This window comes from Lemur catta, chromosome 2 (genome assembly GCF_020740605.2).
Source record: "Lemur catta isolate mLemCat1 chromosome 2, mLemCat1.pri, whole genome shotgun sequence".
Taxonomy (NCBI): domain Eukaryota; kingdom Metazoa; phylum Chordata; class Mammalia; order Primates; family Lemuridae; genus Lemur; species Lemur catta.
In genome coordinates, this window is record NC_059129.1 from 35,051,341 (window position 1) to 35,073,380 (window position 22,040).

The 22,040-nt window shown below is 44.2% G+C and overlaps 1 protein-coding gene across 1 annotated transcript in view; it reads left to right on the plus strand.

The window, feature by feature from the left end:
- Positions 1-21,251, plus strand: part of BCL7C (BAF chromatin remodeling complex subunit BCL7C) — a 41,735-nt gene extending 20,484 nt beyond the window's left edge. Inside the window, exon 6 of the mRNA XM_045543317.1 lies at positions 21,054-21,251. Within this exon, the coding sequence (XP_045399273.1) occupies positions 21,054-21,251 (198 nt within the window). The remainder of the gene's footprint in view (positions 1-21,053) is intronic.
- The last annotated feature ends 789 nt before the right edge of the window (positions 21,252-22,040 follow it).

Consider the following 22,040-nt stretch of genomic DNA (forward strand, 5'->3'; position numbering starts at 1 on the left):
GGCCTCAAGTGATCCTTCTGCCTCAGCCCCCTGAGTAGCTGGGACTATAGGCATGCGCCACCATGCCTAGCTGTATTTTTAGTTGTCCAGCTAATTTCTTTCTATTTTTTTTTTTTTTTTGGTAGAGACAGGGTCTCGCTCTTGCTCAGGCTGGTCTCGAACTCCTGAGCTCAAACAATCCACCCGCCTCGGCCTCCCAGAGTGCTAGGATTACAGGCGTGAGCCACCGTGCCCAGCCACATATAGCTGGATTTTAAAAGTAATTTAGCTTGACATGCTCTGATTTATAATTGGTGAATTCAGTCTGTTCGTACTTATTGCAATAATATACTTTTTTCTTTCCATTTTATTTTATATTTACTATATTTTTATTTTTTAAGAGAAAGGGTCTTGCTTTGTTGCCCAGGCTGGAGTGCAGTGGCATGATCATAGTTCACTGCAGCCTTGAACTCCTGGGCTCAAGTGATCCTCCTTCCTCAGCCTTCTGAGTAGCTGAGATTACAGGTACATCTGGTTCCAACTTATTTTTCAGTAATGTTTTCCTCTATGCTTTTTTTTTTTAACTTTTGTGGGCTTGGCCAAATTTCTATTCATTCCCCCCTTTCCCCTTTGTTAACCTCATAGTGTTTATCATCTTTCCTAACAATCATAATTCTTCTTAAATGTTGTATCAACACATAGTTATAATCCTACTCCTTCACCAAAATGTTTTAGTTGCCCACTCCCTCACATCATCCTGAAAGATGATACCTTTAAAATGCTTTTAACTTTCCCACTCTCCCCACTCCTGGAGTTTTACTGAAATAACTTACAATTTTTTGCTCTAGTCTGTTAGTAGGATTTTCATTAATCACTTCTGCAAAATAATCTTTAAACACTTGACACACAAATTCCCAGTCTATACTCCACCATTTAAACTGATATATATATATATATATATATGTCAATATCAAGATTCATTGCTCACCTCTGCTACCTCACCTCTTCATCTGTTGTTACCGTGAGCTCTCAATCACTACTGAGGCAACTTTCTCAAAGACATCCCTCAGATGGGGCATGGAGATGACATATGCGCTGAATCTGGTAGGCCAGAAAATTCCTTTCTTTTGCCCTGGCTAGGAGGTAACACAATGGCTGGTTTTGATTCTGGGGTTACATTCCTTTTCTCTTAGCAGACTGTATTCCTGCTATCTCCTGGCTTATAGTATTGCAGATGGGGGCTCTTAAAGGATTCTCGTTCCTTGTCTTCCAGTCTGGAAGTTTCTAAGTTGTTTTTCCTATTTCTGGAACTCAGGAATTTCATCGGGGTATGTCTAGATGCTTATCTTTATTAATGTATCCTTTTACTCTTCAGACTGAAATTTCCCTTTCCCTCTTACTTGTTTCTTCTTTTGAGACTCCTGTTATATGCATATTAGGTCTTCTGGGTCAGTCCTTTAATTTTTCATTAATTGCATGGTTTCCTTCTCCTTGTATTTCTGACATGTCATATGGTTTCTTCCAGTATCTTTGAGTCTCTCATTAGTGAGTTTGCCAATTACCAGATATGTCTATTCTAACCGTTTTCTGGCCCTGAGGAAATGACCCCAGGATGGGTCTGTGGGCCAATGGAATTGGCCTGGAGTCGAGACCATCTATCACCTGAGCACCAGGAGCCCCTGCTTTGATTGGTGGACCACAGTGACATTTTGGGTCCCCAGGAATAAGCATAGAGCCAATGTCTAGTGATCCCTGAAAGACCTCGACGTTTGCCCAGTGCACAGACACCCTAGTAAATGGCTGTAGGTCCCTTGGGGAAGACTCAAAGGAAGATTTATGATGAGCACTTGGGGCAGTGGTGCCAGGTCCTTCCTCAAGGGGACTGGGCAGCCCTTTTACTCAAGGCAGTGAATGACTTAGATTTGGAAACTAGTGAGAGGTTGTGACTCTCCACTGTGGTGACTCAAGTCAGGATTCTGGCTGCCAGCCCTAGGGTTTCTTCTAAGGTGCAGACCAAGCAGGAGAGGAACACTGTTACAGTGGCAGAGGAAGGACCTCCAAAACTCCACTCCACCATGAAAGCAATTCAAAATCAGCTTTTTCTCTGGAAATTAACCAGAGGCTAACTACAATCCAAGTCATATTTATTCAAGAAAAATAGCTGCTTGGAAGGCTGAGGTGAGAGGATCCTTTGACCCCAGGAGTCTGAGGCTGTGGTGAGCAATGATGATGCCACTGCACTCCAGCCTGGGGGACAGAGCGAGACCTCGTCCCTAAAAAAAAAAAAAAGAAAAGGAAAGAAAAGAAAAACAGCTGAATTCTAATAAGAAGAGTGAACTTTGTGGTGTTTTAACTTGCCCTATCCCCATACTCCTCTCCCTAGGTCCATAGTAATTTTGAAAACTCAGTCTCCCAACCAGGGGACCTGTGAGAACAGTAGCCTGGCAGCCATTGGAGGGGGCAGAACAGGTTTCACGCTCTATGAAAGCTCCGTTCCAGGAGAAGTATTACTCTCTGACCTACCTGGTGACTCCCTGGGAAGCTCTGTTCTCAGAGTCTGTCTTTATTGACTGCGAACTTTCCCGGTGCTGACAGCCATGTCCGTAGGGCATTTGTTGAAAACAATCAGTGACAGTTGTTTAACATCACAAGAGCCTCAAGAGGTAATACCAGTTGGGGGTAAAAACAAACAAAACAAAAACTTGAAGAAAAAAACCTAGGGAATGACATATTCATAGAAAGCAAAGCTCTGCCATATTCTTGGGGATTCCTAGAAGGTTGCTAGCATGTGTGGGGCTGTGAACGTGCCCAGGACAGGCCTAAGAAGACCCTAAGCTTGCACCTCTAGCTGACCTTGTCACTCTGTGCCAGCAGGAAGTGAAGACTAAAGCAGTGTTGTAAACTGCCTGCTGCAAAGTTGAAAATGTGACCTAACACGCACACACACATAGAGCCCCGCAAAAAAGGCTAGGAGACTTATTCATTGAAAACATTTACGAAAATCTCTGTCCAGTCATTAGCCGACCACTAAGCTAATTGAGCAGACTTCAGTGGCCACGCAGCAAAGAATACAGACTTTACTAACTTAGTTTAGGGCTGGCACAGTGGCTCATGCCTGTAATCCTAGCATTCTGGGAGGCCGAGCAGGAGGATCAGCTTGAGCTCAGGAGTTCAAGACCAGCCTGAGCAAGAGTGAGACCCTCTCTCTACAAAAAATAGAAAAATTAGCCAGGCATTGTGGCACATGCCTGTGGTCCCAGCTACTCAGAAGGCTGAGGCAGGAGGATCCCTTGAGCCCAGTTTGAGGTTGCAGTGAGCTATGATGATGCCACTGCACTCTACCCAGGGTGACAGAATGTGACTCTCAAAGAAAAAAATAAAAACAAAAAAACAAAACAAAACTGAATTAGTCTGGGAAAGTCTCTTCACAAACAAACAGCAACAACCACCAACAGCAACAATAACAAAGCCTGAGGAGAGATGAAATCTGATTTTCAGAGTTGCCACATATTATATTTAAACTGTCACTTTCAACCAAAAAGTATGAGACATGCAAAGAAACAGTTTTGTTTATAACTTTTTTCTTTTATATGTTTTCAAAGACAAGTGCAAAAAGCAATAATTATAAAACTGTGTTGATGGACTTATGATATCTGAGGATGTAAATTGTATGACAATAATAGCACAAAGGAGTAGTGAGGTAACAGAACTATATAGGAGCAAAGCTTTTTTATCCTATTGAAATGAAGTTGACATTAATGTGAACTACATAGATTTAAGTTAAGGTGTTAATTGTAATCCCAGGGGAATCATTAAGAAAATAATTCAAAAGAATGGAGTAAAAGAAACAACAGGGAATTAAAATGGAATACTATAAAATATTTAACACAAAAGAAGGCAGTAATGGAGGCATAGAGGAACAAAAATAGAAGAAATATAGATAACTGATAGCAAAATGATAGATGCAAATCCTATCTTATTAGTAATTACATTAAATGTAAATAGACTAACCACTCCAGTTGAAAGACAGAGATTGGCAGAATGGATTTTTAATAAAATTGACCCAACTACAGTCATGTGCCACATAAGGATATTTCGGTCAATGATGGGCCACATATACTGCAGTGGTCTCATAAGATTATAATAGAGCTCAAAATTTCCTGTCACCTAGTGATTCATAGCCGTCATAACGTCCTAACACAGTGCATCATTCACGTGTGTGTGGTGATGCTGCTGTAAACAAACCTGCTGTGCTGCTAGTTGTATAGAAGTACAGCATCTACAATTATGAACAATACATAATACTCGATGATAATAATGACAATGTTACTGGTTTGTGTATTTACTACACTATACTTTTTGTCATTATTTTAGAGGGTACCCCTACTTATAAAGAAAGTTCGCTGTAAAATAGCATGCCATTTGTACCAGCAGCAGCCTCATGTATCTCATGTTTACCAAGTCGCTTGATCAAATCATTTTCTCTTGTGCTTGATTTAATCTCATGTTGTTTTGTTCATCATGGCTCCTAAGCATACAAAATCATGTTGTCATCAAGAGGCCACATTGAATGATTGACCTGGAATCAAAATTAAAAGTAATTAAGGCCAGTTGCAGTGGCTCACGCCTGTAATCCTAGCACTCTGGGAGGCTGAGGCGGGAGGATCACTCAAGGTCAGGAGTTCGAGACCAGCCTGAGCAAGAGCAAGACCCCGTGTCTACTAAAACTGGAAAGAAATTAGCTGGACAACTAAAAATATATAGAAAAAATTAGCTAGGCATGGTGGCGCATGCCTGTAGTCCCAGCTAGTTGGGAGGCTGAGGCAGAAGGATTGCTTGAGTCCAGGAGTTTGAGGTTTCAGTGAACTAGGCTGACGCCATAGCACTCTAGCCCAGGCAACAGAGTGAGACTCTGTCTCCAAAAAAAAAAAAAAGTATGTAAGAGGCCAGCATGGTGGCTCATGCCTATCATGCTAGCACTTTGCTAGGCCAAGGTGGGAGGATTGCTTGAGGCCAGGAGTTCCAGACCAGCTGGAGCACGAGTGAGACCCTGTCTCTACAAAAAAGTGGAAAAATTAGCTAGGCATGATGGCACATGCCTGTAGTTCCAGCTACTTGGGAGGCTGGGGCAGGAGGATTGCTTGAGCCCAGGAGTTTGAGGTTGCTCTGAGCTATGATGACACCACTGCTCTCTAGCCCAGGCAACAGAGAGAGACTTTGTCTCAAAAAAAAAAAAAAGTGATTAAGGACTACAGAGGTGGCAAATCAGTGGTGGTTATTGGGTTATTGCTCACCAGTCAGGCACGTCCCAGAAGAACAAGAACAAAGTGACAGAAGCTGTTAAAGCACCTGCTTCATTGACGGCAATGAGACTAACAAAAATTCAAGGAAAAATTTCCAATGACTCGGACTGAAGACCAGATGCAAAGAGTATCTCTCGGCACCATGACAATGTTGGCCAAAGTAAAAAGTTTGCTTTCAATGTTGAAATAAAAGGTTTTTTTCAACTTTTTGACTGTTTGTAATCACTACAACTATGATGTTGAATTTACTGCTAGCTCTGGGTGGTTTAAAGGATTCACTATGTATGTAATGAATAAATTACATAATGTAAAAATGAGTCTGCCAGTGCTGATGTGAAGGCAGCTGAAGAATTTTTGGAAAATCTAGATAAGCTGATTGTGGAGGAAAATTACTTGCCGGAGCAAATCTTCAATAAGGACAAAACCTCCCTGTTCTGGAAACAGATGCCCAGAAGGACTTTCATCCATAAAGAGGCCAAGTCAATGCCAGGTTTCAAGGCCTTTAAGGACACGATAGCTGTCTTGCTTGGAGACAATGTTGCAGGTTACAAATTGAAACCCTTTGTGACCTGGCACGCTGAGGTCACAGGGCCTACAAGAATATCAGCAAGCACACACTGCCGGTGGTAAGGAGCAGTGAGAGGCCATAGATGACCCAGCTCTTCTTCCAAGATGCATTTCTGAATTGCTGTGCTGGAGAAATGGAGAAGCACTGATTGCAGAGTACCTTACATTTCAAGATTTTGCCTGTTGTTTCTCACACATCCTCCATTTATTAGTGATCTTCATCCCAATATCAAAGTAGTGTTTTTCCCTTCAAACACCACCTCTTTGACCCAACCAATGGATCAAGAAGCGATAGCAGCTTTTAAGGCCTGGTTCCTGAGGAGGACCTTGGCCCAGGCTATCACTGCAACAGAGGAAGACCCTGAGAAGACACTGATGCAATCTGGAAGGATTACAACATCTACGACTGCATGAAGAACCTTGCTTGGGCTTGGGGTGATGTCATCAAGGAGTGTATGGATGGCATCTGGAAGAAAACACCGAAGAATTTGGTCCATGACTTCAAAGGATTTGCCAAGGATGAGGAGGTCACAAAACTCAACAAAGCCCTGGTTGAGATGGCAAACAACTTTAACCTGGGTATGGATGAGGATGACATTGAGGAACTTGTAGAGGTGGTTCCTGAGGAATTGAATAATTGGAGTTGTTGGAACGGGAACAGGAATCCAAAGCTGAATAACAGGCAAGAGAAAAGGAAATTGCAGGAGAAGAAAAAGAACAACAACCACCAAGAAAATTCGTAGTGAAGGGTTTAGCGGAAGCTTTTGCAGACTTCAGCAAGCTCCTTAAAAAGTTTGAAAATATAGATCCTAACACTGACAGGTTTTCATTAATAGGAATGTTCATGAGGCATTATTTCCTTACAAGCAAATCTATGACGAAAAAAAGAAACATACCAAACAAACCACCATGGGCATTTTTATGAAAAGAGTGACACCTCTTCAAGAACAGCCTCAGGCAAGTCCTTCAGGGGTATCCAGAGGAAGGCACTGTCACAGGACACAACAGCTCCATGCCTGTTTTTGCCTCTGAAGACCTTCCAGTGGGACAAGATGTGGAGGGGGAAGACAGTGATATTGATGGTCCCAACCCTGTGTAGGCCTAGACTTATATGTGTGTTTATGTCTTAGTTTTTAACAAAAATAGTTTTTAACAAAAAGTTTTAAGAAGTAAAAAAAAAAAATTAATAGAAAAAAACCTTATATAATAAGGCTATAAAGAAAGGAAATATTTTTATACAGCTGTACAATGTTTGTGTTTTAAGCTAAGTGTTATTATAAAAGAGTCAAAAAGTTGAAAAAACTAAAAAAAGTTTTTGTAAAGTAAAAAAGTTACAATAAACTTAATTATTGAAGAAAGAAAAATATTTTCTATAAATTTAGTGTAGTCTAGGTGTACAGTGTTTATAAAATCTATCGTGGTGCACAGTAACGTCCTGGGCCTTCACACTCACTCACCACTCACTTAACTGACTCTCCCAAGCAGCTGCCAGTCTTGCAAGCTCCATTTATGGTAAGTGCCCTGATACAGATGTACCGTGTTTTATCTTTTATGCTATATTTAGATGTGTTTAGATATAGAAATATTTACCATTGTGTTACAGTATTACATGTATTGCGTACAGTGTTCAGTATAGTAACATGCTGTTCAAACTTGCAGCCAGGAGCAACAGGCTGTACCATATGGTGCAGGTGTGCAGTAGGTCACACTGTCTCGGTGTGTGCACGTACACTCTAGGATGTTTACACAATGACTACATTGCCTAATGACACATTGCTCAGAACAGAAACCGTTATTAATCGACACATGGCTGTATATGGTGTCTTTATATTCAAAGATACAAATAGGTTGTAAGTAGAAGGACGGAACAGGGTATGCCACGTCCAAGTAGCTGGAAGTGATGTGGAGTGGCTACACTAACACTAAGCAAAACAGAGTTAACAGAATTTAAGTCAAAAATTGTTGCTATATTCTGCCTATACCTATCTGAAAAAAAAATTGTTGCTAGAGACAAAGGACATTTTATAATGATAAAATGTCTTCCATCAGGAACACAAAATAATTAAACATATATGCACCTAACAACAGAGCCCCAAAATCCATGGAGCAGAAACTGACAGAACTGAAGGACGAAATAGTCAATTCAACAATAATAGCTAGAGGCTGGGTGTGGTGGCTCACGCCTGTAATCCTAGCACTCTGGGAGGCCGAGGCAGGTGGATCGCTCGAGGTCAGGAGTTCGAGACCAGCCTGAGCAAGAGTGAGACCCCATCTCTACTAAAATTAGAAAGAAATTATCTGGCCAACTAAAATATATATAGAAAAAATTAGCCGGGCATGGTGGCGCATGCCTGTAGTCCCAGCTACTCGGGAGGCTGAGGCAGGAGGATCGCTTAAGCCCAGGAGTTTGAGGTTGCTGTGAGCTAGGCTGATGCCTGCTGGGCAACAAAGCAAGACTCTGTCTCAAAAATAAATAAATAAATAAAAAATAGTAATAATAGCTAGAGATTTCTTTTTTTTTTTTTTGAGACAGAGCCTCACTCTGTTGCCCAGCAGGCATCAGCCTAGCTCACAGCAACCTCACACTCCTGGACTAAAGCAATCCTCCTGCCTCAGCCTCCTGAGTAGCTGGTCTCAAACTCCTGACCTCGAGCGATCCACCCGCCTCGGCCTCCCAGAGTGCTAGGATTACAGGCGTGAGCCAGCACGCCCAGCCCAATAGCTGGAGATTTCAATGCTCTACTTTCAATAATGGATAAAACAATTAGATCAACAAGGAAACACATCAAGCAGTATTGGAGTACAATCCCCATCTATTTCATTCCTAGGAACACTGTAATCAATTAGCTACTGCCAAGACCTCTGCAAGCCAAGAAATCAGATTGCCAAGTGGTCCCAGCTGCCCTTTACCACTGATGTGATGAGCAGCTTGTTGAGATCCCCTCATACCCACTGAGATCAGGGGGATCATCTCAGTGGTGTATTTCCTACATCCTTGCCTGGCCTACAAAGGATGGTAACCAGAGAGCTTTTCAAAGATGAGGGTGTTCCCTTCAATGCCTTAGCAAAGGGGAATGTCTTATGGGTCCTCTTACAGAATACACTTGATAGATTGATTGTACGTGATAAATGCAATCTATCACACTAAGCCTTTGGATTCCCTCTTCCTTGTGATACCAGGAAAGCTCCTGCACCTCAATTCATAACTGTAGGCCACTATTAAGTCCAAATTTCAGTCAACCAATCAAATAACCTCTTACAACCAAATTCAGGTACATAAGCCAATACATTATACCTGGAATCTCTAGTAAATGCACCCATGTCAATGAATTTGGCTCTATCTAGTGTTATGTTCTACCCTCATTGGTCTAACATTCTTAGAATCCAATCTGTCTTAATCCTTAGGTTTCTGCCAAGATATTAACAATGTCTTGCAGTTCTTTTGGTGTGTAAGCTGTTTCCTCCTGCATCATAGCATGTATCTGTCACTTTGGAACATGGTGAGATTTGACCCTAGTAAATGCCTAGTGGCAACAAGGTGGTTGTGGTGGATTTTGAGGGGAATGAGCATCCACTTTCAAGGCATTTGCTCAGGTGAGGTTATCACAGGGTTTTCAGACAGAGGAAAGTAAGTCTCCTCAGACCCTGAACATCAAGCTACTTCCACTCACAAGGGAGACTCTGAATGACTTAGGAGTTCAATATTGTCTGCTTCATCTGGGTCTGACCAGATTCACCACTTCAAATTTCTGGATCCTGTTATTTCCCAACCAATGCCTTAGTTTTTCCAAAAAAAAAATTAGTGAGACTGTGAATTCAACTGTCATTAAAATTCAGCAAACAACACAATTAAATTGTGTATTTGACTTTCAGCAATATCAGCCCTGGGTCTACATAAGCAAGAGAATGTTTTAGGCTTTGAATTGAGAGTTAATGGACCAGAACTTATCATTTTCTCTTTACAATAACAAGTGTACTGAAATGAATCCATCCTACACCACAGTCCTTACTCCTTGGTCATTATTATTGTCATAGCAGTCAAGGATGGTGGCCATTCAGGTTCCAAACGCATATGCTTCAGCTGGGACTTCACCACAATCAACCACATGTGACAGCTTCATTAACTGTGATGCCACTGCAGGCCATGGAGTGCCAGCATCTCATTTCCAATTGTCAAGGAGCCCAGCCCTGTGCTCAAGCCCAAGGGTGTGACCAAATCAGTCCCCAAATCCCATCTCTGCAGGTCTGTCTCCCGGGATCACTCTCAGTACCACTTGTTATATCAGTCAAGGTCCAATCAGGAGATAGAAGCCATAATGGGAAAGTTTAACATAAGAAATGATTAATAGGGGATTGAAATTATAGGGAATTGGCTAATGAGAGCTAAAGACAATTTTAAAGAATGTAGAAGTAGCAGATAGAAGATCAGCTACTATCTCTAGAACGGATATCGAGCATCCAAGGAAGAGTCCTCTCCCCGCAGAGCGGAGGTCCAGACTTCATTTGAAAGGCATGGCAGAGAAATCAGTGACATGCTCCACTAAGGGGACCAAATCACGGATCGCTGTTGGAACTAAAAACTGTAGAAGCCCAGTGCTGGCAAGAGCGTTGCCAGTGCAGGGATCAGAACTGTAGGTCATGCCATGACGGGCCAAGTGTCAGAGTGTCATACTCAGCAAGAGCCTAGTGCTGGAAAGAGCTGTACCGACAGAAGAAACAAGTGCTTTTCACATGTTAGAGAAAGTGTACTTGGTGAGAACACAGTGGTGGAGAAAACCAGACTACTACAAAAGTCAAACACTGAAGAAAGCTTGCTCTGCCTGAGTTCAGCGCTTGAGAAAGCTGTGTGAGGGTCAAGACTGGTGATGGGTCCAAGTGTCAGGAGTCCACTCACTGCAAAAGCAGCACGTGGTCTGGGTTTTTGGTGTCCACGCTGGAGGAGACAGGACGTGGCGAGGTGGTTGCAAGCTGGGGGCTCTGACCTTCCCAAGGACTCCTCACTCTGGACATGCATCTAGCCCAGGGAAACACTGGGATTTCCCCACATACATGTGCCCCTGCAAAGCTGTGCAGCAAGAACAAGAAAAATGAAACCTCAGTGGGAACAGAACCAGGAAGGGGATCCCCTTCCTCTCGCAGTGTCCCTCCAGCGCCCTCTACTGACAAAGCATAGCATCATGCTTTGTGCAAGGAGAAAGGTGTAAATAGGCCAGCCCGTTCTCTCAGAGCAGGTACTGGAGGGTGAATTTGGAGCTTAGTCAATACATTCCAAAACTGACATAGTGGCAGTCTGACTCATAGGCTCTCTGACTCATAAACTGAGGGCCAAAATGGTAGGAAAGGCTAAACGAAAGCCCCTGGAACTTCCCCTCCCTACAAAGACAATAAGCCAGTAGAAATACCACATTCCTTGGGTAAGCACAGAGATTAATGCCACCATCAAAGAACTGAAAAAAGCAGGGATAGTGACACCTATCACTTGCCCATTTAACTCACCAGTGTGGCCTATGCAGAAGTCAGACGGCCCTGGGAGAATGACTGTTGATCGTCATAAACTTTATCAGGTGGTGACTCCAAGTGCAGCTACTGTTCCAGATATAGCATCTTTCTTGGAGCAAATCAGTCTGGCCCCTGGCATTTGGTATGAAGCCATCAACCTGGCTTTTTCTCCATACCAAGTGCAACGTCCAGGAGAAGCAGTTTGCTTTTAGGAGGCAAAGCTACCATGTGTCTCCAAGTTGCCTCAAGACCATGTTATTTCTGCTCTGTCATGATATAGTCCACAGAGATCTTGACACTCCGTGAAACATGGCACTGGTCCACTGCATTGACATTATTGGATCTAATGAACAGGGAGCAACGAGTACTTTCACTGCAAGACATACGCAAGCGAGAAAGTGGGAGATAAACCCTACAAAAGTTTCCAGAGCTTGCCACCTCAGTGAAGTTTCTGGGGATTCAGTATCTAGATATCTAAAGATATCCCCTCTTTACAAGTGAAAGACAAGTTGTACCTCATACATACCTCGTACCTACTTCGCCCTAAAAGAGGCGCAATGCTTGGTAGGCCTGTTTGGATTTTGGAGGCAACATATCTCATCAATGGAGTCGCCTGTAAAGCTGCCAGTTCTGAGTGGGGACCAGAGCGAGAGAAGGCTGTGCAAGTCCAGGCTGCATCCCACGCTGCCCTGCCAACTGGTGCTTAAGATCCAGCAGCTCCAGTGACACTCAAAGTGTCCATGGCAAACGGAGGTGCTATATGGTGCCTCTAGCAAGCACCAATAGGAGAATCAAAGCACAGACTCACAGGAGTAAAAAAAAAAAACAACCTAGGCCCTTTTTTTGTAGACAGCTATTCTACTTTTGAGAAACAGCTCTGGCTGGCTACTGGACCTTGGTAGGGACTGAACACCTAACCAGCAGACATCAGATAACCATGTGACCTGAGATTCTGCCCATGAATGAATTGTTGTCTGATCGATCCAGTCATAATATTGGGTGTGCACAGCAGCAATTTATCACCAAATGGAAATGGTATATACAAGACAAGGCTCGGAAAGCTCGAGAAGGTATGAGCCATTTACATGCAGGTGGCTCAGATTCCTTTGACACCTACTCTTGTGGCAGTGTCTTGTCTCCCTCAATTAATGCCTATGGCCTCCTGGGATGCCCCTTACGACCAGTTACCAAGGTAGAAAAAGTCAAGCCTGTTTACAGGTGAGTCTGCGTGACGTGCTGTCATGACCTGATGGTGGACAGCAGCTGCCCCACAAGCCCACTTGGGTGACCCTGAAGCACAGTGGTGAAGGGAAATCTTTGCGGTGGACAAAATGTTGTGCAGTACGCTTGGTGGTTCACTGTACCTGGCATGAAAATGGCCAGAAGTGCAGACCTGCACTAACCACGGCCAGTTGCCCATAGCTGCTTAGCCAGGGATTTGGGAGGAACAAGAGTGGAAGAGTGGTGACAGGACATTTGTATTCTTGTAAGCTTTTTTTTATTTTGGTAGATTTTTTTTTTAATTTTTTTGAGACACAGTCTTGCTCTGTTGCCCGGGCTAGAGTGCCATGGCATCAGCCTAGCTCACAGCAACCTCAGACTACTGGGCTCAGGCGATCCTCCTGCCTCAGCCTCCCGAGTAGCTGGGACTACAGGCATGCGCCACCATGCCTGGCTAATTTTTTCTATTTATTTTTAGTTGTCCAGCTAATTTCTTTCAATTTTTTTTTTTTTAGTAGAGACGGGGTCTCTCTCGCTCTTGCTCAGGGGGGTCTCAAACTCCTGACCTCGAGCGATCCTCTTGCCTTGTAACTTTTTTTTTAAACAGTCCTGCTCAATCAATTCTACTTTAGTTGGAGCCATTTCATCCAGGGACTGGCTTGGTCTTCTCTCTTCTGGTTTCTGAGTCCTTTAGATGGGCTGTTAACTTTTCTTTGGCTTGTCATTATTTTATTGACTCTTAGCAGTCAGAACGGGGTGTTAGGTTCTCTCAAACAGAGGCAAGTGGTGTAAGACAACGGTGTCCTCTTGAGTGGGCCAGTATAATAGTTTGCCAGGGATGCCATAACAAAGTACCATAGATTGGGTGACTTAAACAACAGAAATGTATTTTCTCACAGTTCGGGAGGCTAAAAGTCCACGATCAAGGTGTTAGCAGGGTTGGTTTCTTCTGAGGCCTCTCTCCTTGCCTGTTAGATGGCTGTCTTCTCCCTGTGTCTTCACAGCGTCTTTGCTCTGTGCTTGTCTGCATCCAAATTTCCTCCTCACAAAGATATCAGTCATATTGGATTAGAGCCCACCCTAATGACCTCATTTAATTTAATTATCTCTTTAAAGACCTTCTGTTCCGAAGTACTAGGGGTTAGGACTTCAACATATGACTTGGGGGTATGGGGAAGACAGTTCAGTTCCTAACACCCAGTACTGAACAAATCTGAAGACCATTATCCTACAGCCAAGGCACCAAGAGGACGCCTCACCTACAGGGTTTTTCAAGTGCGGGCAGCAGTCTCTCAAGTCAGTCTCCCTGTGCAGCTCCCTTCCACATCCTCAAAGGTGAGCAAATTAGGTCAGCTCTTCAAGGGCTGCGTGTGTATGTGTGGGGTTTTAGGGGGTAGGGGAGATGACAGAGCCCCCTAATTTATATTTCTCTTCTTCCCGAGTTCTGGACCATGTTGCTGAATCCAGAATTAGTGATTTGCCCACCCATGGTCACGGGCAGACCATGACAGGCCTCCCTTGTAAAACTTGTAACTTGGAGGAGTAGGGCAGAACCTAGGTTCTTAGCCAATAGGCTCACTCTCTAGGGAAAAAAATAGAGGAAGGAAGAGGAGTATAGATACACCATTTCTCCTTCCTAAGTAGCTCTATGTCTTCGTAAGTCAGGAGATGGGGAAAGGTCAGTAGTTCTATATCGGGGACCTCCATCTGCACAAAAGGAAACATTAGGAGTGGGGAAAATATGTTCTCCACACCATTATGCAAGAGAGCCGATACAACCTTTTCCTGAAGGGATTCCTAAGTTCTCTCCAGCTGAGCTCTTTCATGAAACAAAGTGTATTCGTTTCCTATTGCTACAAACAAACCACCACAAATTTAGAAGCCAAAGCAACACTCATTTACTGTCTCACAGTTCTGCAGGTCAGGTCACCTGGGCTTGCCTGGGTCCTCAGCTCGGTGTCTCACGAGACCAAAGTCAAGGTATTGGCTGAGCGGGGCTCTCATCCAAGGCTTTGGGGGAAGAATCCACTTCCAAGTTCATTTAGGTTGTTGGCCTAATTCAGTTCCTTGCAGCGTAGGACTGTGTTCACTGCCTCGTTCCTCTTGTTGTGGCCCCTCCCTCTTCACGTCGGCAGTGGCTCCAATGCCCCTCATGCTGCAAATCTCTGACTTCCTGTTCTCCTACCAGCTGGAGAAAGCTCTGCTTTGAAATGGCTATCTGATTGTGTGATAATCTCCGCGTCTTAGTATCAACTGACTTGGGACTTTAATCATATCTGCAAAATCTTTGCACAGTTTACCTAGTGTTTGATTGAATCACCAGGGGGCAGCAATCTTAGGGGACCATCTTTAGAATTCTGCCTACCACACCAAGGAATCCCAGTCTGTGCTTAGACCTTGAGAGAAGGCAGTCCCTCTCTGCCACAGGTTTCTTAGATCCTAAATTAGTACAAAAGAAAGTGTAGTGCATGCTCTCTCCTCTGGAGAGACCACAGTCAGCTTCTCAGCCGGTTCATAAATTCTTAGCAACTTTGTGTGAATTGGAAAAAGATGCCCTTTCCTTAAAACAATTTATTGCTATCTGTTGGAAATTTATTGTAATAATTATACAAATTGATATTCACTTGGTAATGAGTGGCACTTCCAGGAGTTGTGCAGTGGACAACTTGCACAACTGTAAGTAGTGGCCCTGATCCCAGTAGACCCTGTGGTCTCAAAACACCATTTACATTCCAACCACTTGCCCACCCTGGCTGTTGTTTATAGAGACGTTTTTTTCCCAGATTTATTTTTATCTGTTGATGATTTAGGGGGAACGTGAAATGAAATGGCTATCAATTGGCTTGAATAGGGTGATGAATTAATACTCAGGAAAAAAAAAACATTTTCACCACTGGTCTGATCTAATTTGTTTGGTAATATTCAAAAAATGAGCATCTAAGATCCTCCAAGGAGCAAACCCCAAAGTAGCAGGAATATTAAGGCAATAATAGCAGCCACTAATGTTACTCAGGGCCTATATTTATATATGTGTACATAGATCAGATCTGTATCTGACTCATATCTGTATACTATATACACATACACTTAAATATATCCATAAATGCGTTTAATCCTCACAGGAACCCTTTTGGGTAGGGATTATTATCCCTACTATATAGATAAGAAAACTGAGGCCCAGTGATATTATTTGCCAAAGGTCATGGATAAGAAGCAGCTGAGGCCGGGCACAGTGGCTCACACCTGTAATCCTAGCACTATGGGAGGCCGAGGCGGGCGGATCGCTCGAGGTCAGGAGTTCGAGACCAGCCTGAGCAAGAGTGAGACCCCATCTCTACTAAAAATAGAAAGAAATGATTTGGACAGCTAAAATATATATAGAGAAAAAAAATTAGCCAGGCATGGTGGTGCATGCCTGTAGTCCCAGCTACTCGGGAGGCTGAGGCAGTAGGATCGTTTAAGCCCAGGAGTTTGAGGTTGCTGTGAGCTAGGCTGACGCCACGGCACTCACTCTAGCCCGGGCAAAAAGAGCGAGACTCTGTCTCAAAAAAAAAAAAGCAGCAGTTGAGTCAGGATTCAAACCTGTACCATCCACCCCAAAGCCCACACTCTGAACCACTTGGGTGGAGATTAGTTGAGTGCTCGTGCCCTGAACTGAGACCTCTGCTCTGTGCCTCTCGAACAGAAGCCAGGGCTGTAGTGGTGAAGCCAGCGGCCCAGCCTGGGACGGGGAAGAGGCCAGTCCTGGTTGTATCCATGAGAATGGCTGAAGGTCAAAGTGTGGTAGGCAGGTGTTTGTGGCTAAAAGAAGACAGTTAGTGGGACTTGAGGAGAAAACCACGGGAGGAGGAAAAATGGTAGGGCCCCGTCTTGTTCACCATTGTATCCCCAGAGTGCCTGGCAGCTTGCTGGTGCTCCATTCGCATGTGCTGAGTGACAGTGACTAGCTGATCCTCCAGATAGCATGCCTGGTGAGAGCTCCTCTCTCCACTCTGCCTCTGATGTCTGCTCCTGCTACCAACTCCTTCCCTTTTCAATAAACTGACTCACTGGAACTGGATTGTGCGCAGCCTGTGTTGCAGGCCCTGTGCTCACTACTTTATTTGCATCTTCTTGTTTAAAGTCCTCACAGGAACCCACTGCTAGATTATTTCATTTCTGAGATGCTGGGAAGAAATACCCACCACCTTCTATATTCTGTTTACTTAATTTACTAGACTATTTAACAAAAAAACTAAAATAAATTTTTAGTAGGGGATTTAGACTTTGATCATAAATTTCACCAAAGTATCTTAAGTAACTTAAACTGCAAATACAAATTCAATATGGCTAGTTCTTTTAACTACTTCATATGCTTTAAGCATATACAAATAGTATGCCTAATATTTGTAAATGATAGCATTCATTAAAGCCCTGCCATCAAAACTGGTTACAAAAGTTCTATAACCATGGACTGAATTTTTTCTCATTCTTATTTTTTTATTATTTGGCCCCATTGAAGTCATCTTATTTTTATTTTGACACCTCCCTGAGGTTCCAATTTTTATACCTTTTTAGGGTTTCAGTAATTTTACCAGTTATTATTTTTATACCTTCCTGGAGCTTTTTTAATCCTACTAGACCCAAAAGAAAAAAGAAACTGTTTCAGAACAAGCTGAGGTTACAGGTTCTGGCCAGAGACGTGGGGTCAGGTTGCGCAGTTCTAAGGGTTCAAAGTTGAGCTGCCCGTCATTAGCCTTAGCACCATTTTATGGAAAAATTTTTCTTGTTACCATGTGATACTTTTAGCTTTCTTTTTCTTTCTTTCTTTTATTATGCTTTTTTTTTCTTTTTCTTTTTCTTTTTCTTTTTTTGGAGACAGGGTTTTGCTCTGTTGCCCAGGCTAGAAAGCAGTGGTGTCATCATAGCTTACTGCAACCTCAAACTCCTGGGCTCAAGTGATCCTCCTGCCTCAGCCTCCCAAGCAGCTAGGACTATAGCCATGTGCCACCATGCCTGGCTAATTGTCCTTATTTTTTGTAGATACAGGGTCTCGCTGTGTTGTCCAGGCTTATCTTGAACTCCTGGTCTCAAGAGATCAAAGTGCTAGTATTACAGGCCTGAGTCCTGTTGGCACTATTAAAACCTACCTATTCCATTATTAACTTATAATCGGTAAGGTAACCGAGGTTGCATACATACCCTCCCTGACCCTCCCCCTAATAGTGGGTCTCAAACCTGACTACACATTAGAATTTGGGGAACTTTTGTATTAAATTGTAGTAAAATACACATAAAATTTACCATCTTAATCATTCCTAAGTGTACAGTTCAGTAGCATTCACATTGTTGTGAACCACCAGCACCATTCATCTCCAGAACTCCTTTTTCATCTTGCAGAACTGAAACTGTACACATTAAACAATAACTCCCCATTCTCCTAGGGCCTGGCAACCACCATTCCACTTTCTGTCTCTCTGCATTTGACCACTCCAGGTCCCTCATATAAGTGGAATCATACAGGATTTGTCCTTTTCTAACTAGCTTATTTCATTCAACATAATGTACTCAAGGTTCATCCATGTTGCAACATGGGTCATAATTTCCTTCTTTTTCAAGGCTGAATAATATTCTACTGTGCAAATACCACATTTTGTTTATCCATTCATCTGTCAATGGACACTTGGTTTACTTCCATCCCTTCACTATTGTGAATAATGCTACTATGAATATGGGTGTCTAAATATCTCTTTGAGACTTTGCTTTCAATTATTTGGGGTATATACCCAACAATTGGAATCACTGGATCTTTCTGAGAACCTGCCATACTTTTTTCCATAGTGGCTGCACCATTTTACATTTCCACCAACAGTGAATGGAGCACAAGGGTTTTAATTTCTCCACATCCTCGCCAACACTTGTTATTTTCTGTTTTTTTTTTTTTTTTGAGACAGAGTCTCGCTGTGTTACCCGGGCTAGAGTGCCGTGGCGTCAGCCTAGCTCACAGCAACCTCAAACTCCTGGGCTTAAGCAATCCTACTGCCTCAGCCTCCCTAGTAGCTGGGATTACAGGCATGCGCCACCATGCCCAGCTAATTTTTTCTATATATATTTTTTAGTTGGCCAGATAATTTCTTTCTATTTTTAGTAGAGATGGGGTCTCACTCTTGCTCAGGCTGGTCTTGAACTCCTGACCTCAAGCAATCCACCCACCTTGGCCTCCCAGAGTGCTAGGATTACAGGCGTGAGCCACCGCGCCCGGCCTTATTTTCTGTTTTGTTGATAACGGCCATCCTGATAGGTGTGAAGTGGTATCACTGTGGCTTTAATTTGCATTTTCCTAATGATTAGTGATGTTGAGTGTCTTTTCATGTGCTTATTGGTCACTGTATATCTTCTTTGGATAAATGTCTATTCAAGTCCTTTGTCGTTTTTTAACTGGGTCATTTTGTTGTTGTTGAGTTGTAGTGGTTATTTATATAGTCTGAATATTAATCCCTCATCATAGAATCTGGAGATGAGTATATATATATATATTTTTTTTTTTTTTTTGAGACAGTGTCTCGCTCTGTTGCCTGGGCTAGAGTGCCGTGGCATCAGCCTAGCTCACAGCAACCTCAAACTCCTGGGCTCAAGCAATCCTTCTGCCTCAGCCTCCTGAGTCGCTGGGACTACAGGTATGCGCCACAATGCCCGGCTAATTTTTTCTCTGCATAATTTTAGTTGCCCGGATAATTTATTTCTATTTTTAGTAGAGATGGGGTCTCGCTCTTGCTCAGGCTGGTCTCGAACTCCTGACCTCAAGCGATCCTCCCTCCTCGGCCTCCCAGAGTGCTAGGTTTACAGGCATGACACACTGCTCCTGGCCAGAGATCAGTGTATTTTTTAAAGCTTCCCAAGTTGAGGACTATTTTCTTAGATGAGGTTGTATGTTCAAATTAGTTCTCATTAGGACACAAGGCTAATTCATCATCTCAGAACAAAATATTGAAATCTTCTTCCTCCTGGTTACTTTATGTGTTCATCAATCCTGTCCAGTCATGGTAGGGCCTTGCTTTTCCCAGTTACTGGACTCAGTTCTCTGGTTCTATCCTTTCCTCTTACACAAACAAAAAAGAGTTCACATTTATTCCTTGTAGAGGAAAAACAGAAGAAACAAAATATCCACGTGTTAATACACTCCTACTTACAATTTTCAAAATTATACAAATCTTTTTATCCCCTTTCTTAGATAGTACAACTACCTTTTTGAAAACTCTATCTTAATTTTCTACTTTTAACTTAAGTAAAATGATTATTATATATTTTAGGGTGCTCAAATTGTTAGAGCTTGGACAGTGGTGGTCCATTTAATTACATCTTTGTCTTTATACTACTACCCCAATATCCTTGAAAATATCCTTGCTTTCTGGTATTAACGGGATGTTATAGATCCATCCTGATTCTTTTGTTTTAAGAAATGGAATCAGGGCCGGGCACGGTGGCTCACACCTGTAATCCTAGCACTCTGGGAGGCTGAGGCGGGAGGACCGTTTGAGCTCAGGTGTTCGAGACCAGCCTGAGCAAGAGTGAGACCTCATCTCTACTAAAAATACAAAGAAATTAGCTGGACAACTGAAAATATATGGAGAGAAAATTAGCCAGGCATGGTGGTCCCACCTACTCGGGAGGCTGAGGTAGAAGGATCACTTGAGCCCAGGAGTTTGAGGTTGCTGTGAGCTAGGCTGACGCCACGCCACGCCACTCTAGCCCAGGCGGCAACAGAGCGAGGCACTGTCTCAAAAAAAAAAGAAAGAAAGAAAGAAAAAGAAAAAAGAAAGAAAGAAAGAAAGAGAGAGAGAGAGAGAGAGAGAGAGAGAAAGAAAGAAAGAAAGAAAGAAAGAAAGAAAGAAAGAAAGAAAGAAAGAAAGAAAGAAAGAAAGAAAGAAAGAAAGAAAGAAAGAAAGAAAGAAAGAAAAATGGAATCAGCTACCCTCCAAGCACTCCTAATGGTAACACTAATACGCACCAACATCTGGGTATTAGGGATGTACATGAGTGTGCAGAGGGGTATGATAAAGTACTGTATCTCATTCAGTGACAGAGTTGGGAAAAAAATTCTGAAAGGTAAAAATTTATATTGGTCTTTCCAATTAACTTGTCACTGATGTGCCCTGCCTTTCTGATGGTCTGTGGATCCACCCACCACACTGATAGAACCCTCGGAGGTTGCTGTTACCATTATCTTATGGTTGAACAAACTGAGACTGCAAGAAGTTGTATAACTTGTAAGTAAGTGTGGGATCTGGGATCCAACCCCAGCGCTAATTTCAGAAACTGAGCTCCTACAGGTTTCCCACAAGGCCCTCCCTCAACCTCTGCCTGCTGTCAAAAATACAGAACTTAGTCGTTTGCAAAAGACTTTCCACTAAGTTGTTCCATTTAGGACTCCCAAGGCAGGGTCTTCCTAGTTGTCGATGGGTCAGAAGATGAAACATTACCCAGATTCTTCTTTTTTCCCTGTAGGATTCGGGAGTGAGAGTGACAAGGCGAGCGCTCCATGAGAAAGGCCTGAAGACAGAGCCCCTCAGGAGGCTCCTTCCCAGGAGAGGCCTCCGGACGAATGCCCGGCCCAGTTCCACGGTGCCAGATACGAGAGCTCCCGGGGCAGGAAGCAAGGCCCCGAGGACACCCAGGACGATCCCTCAGGGTAAGGGGAGGTGAGCAGGCTCCCCAAGCAAGACAAGGCCCTCAGGCCTCCCTTGGCCGCCCCCAGATCCAGCCACCTAACCGTGCCCGGAGGGCGGAAAGAGCTTCCCAGCTCAACACCCACCGCGACAACACTGGGGTGAGCGGCCCTACCCCTGCCCGAACCTAAGGTCACCGCACGCACCCTGCTCGCCACCAGCTCCCGCACAGCGTGGGAAGGGCTCAGGGCAGCGTGCGGCCCGCACCCGGCGCCGAGGCGGCCTTGCTGCTGGGCCTCGCCGTGCCTCGCGTGCCAGGGAGCGGGTGCCCCCGGGCTGCCTTGCCCCGCCTCACGCCCCCGCGCGGCCGCCGCCCAACGGCCCGTGTGTGCGCGCCGGAGTCCGCGCGGCCGCGCCTCCCACCCCGAGACCGGCCGAGCCCTGCGGGCCTAGAGTCACAAGGCAGCACCGCGAGGGCCCCGCCCGGGCAAGGCGTGAGGCGCAGGCGCAGAGCCTCCGCCGCACCACGTGATGCCCACGCATGCGCCGAGACCCCGGCGAGGCAGCCGCGCCTGCCCACGCGGCCTCGGGGTTCCGGACGTGCTGCCTCGGTGGCCTCCGGCGCCGGAGGACGCGCGGCAAGAGCTTCCACCGGGGTGCCAGCCTGGCCAGTCAACCTGGGAACCCACATGGACGAGTGGCCTTTGAGCGGGGACTTCTGGCGCAGCCCAGAGCCGGCCTCACCTACCTGGAAAATCCTCGGCTGGAGAAGTCCGGGGCGAATGGGCCATTTGAGTGGGTCCAAGGGCTTTCACCGAGCTCTCGC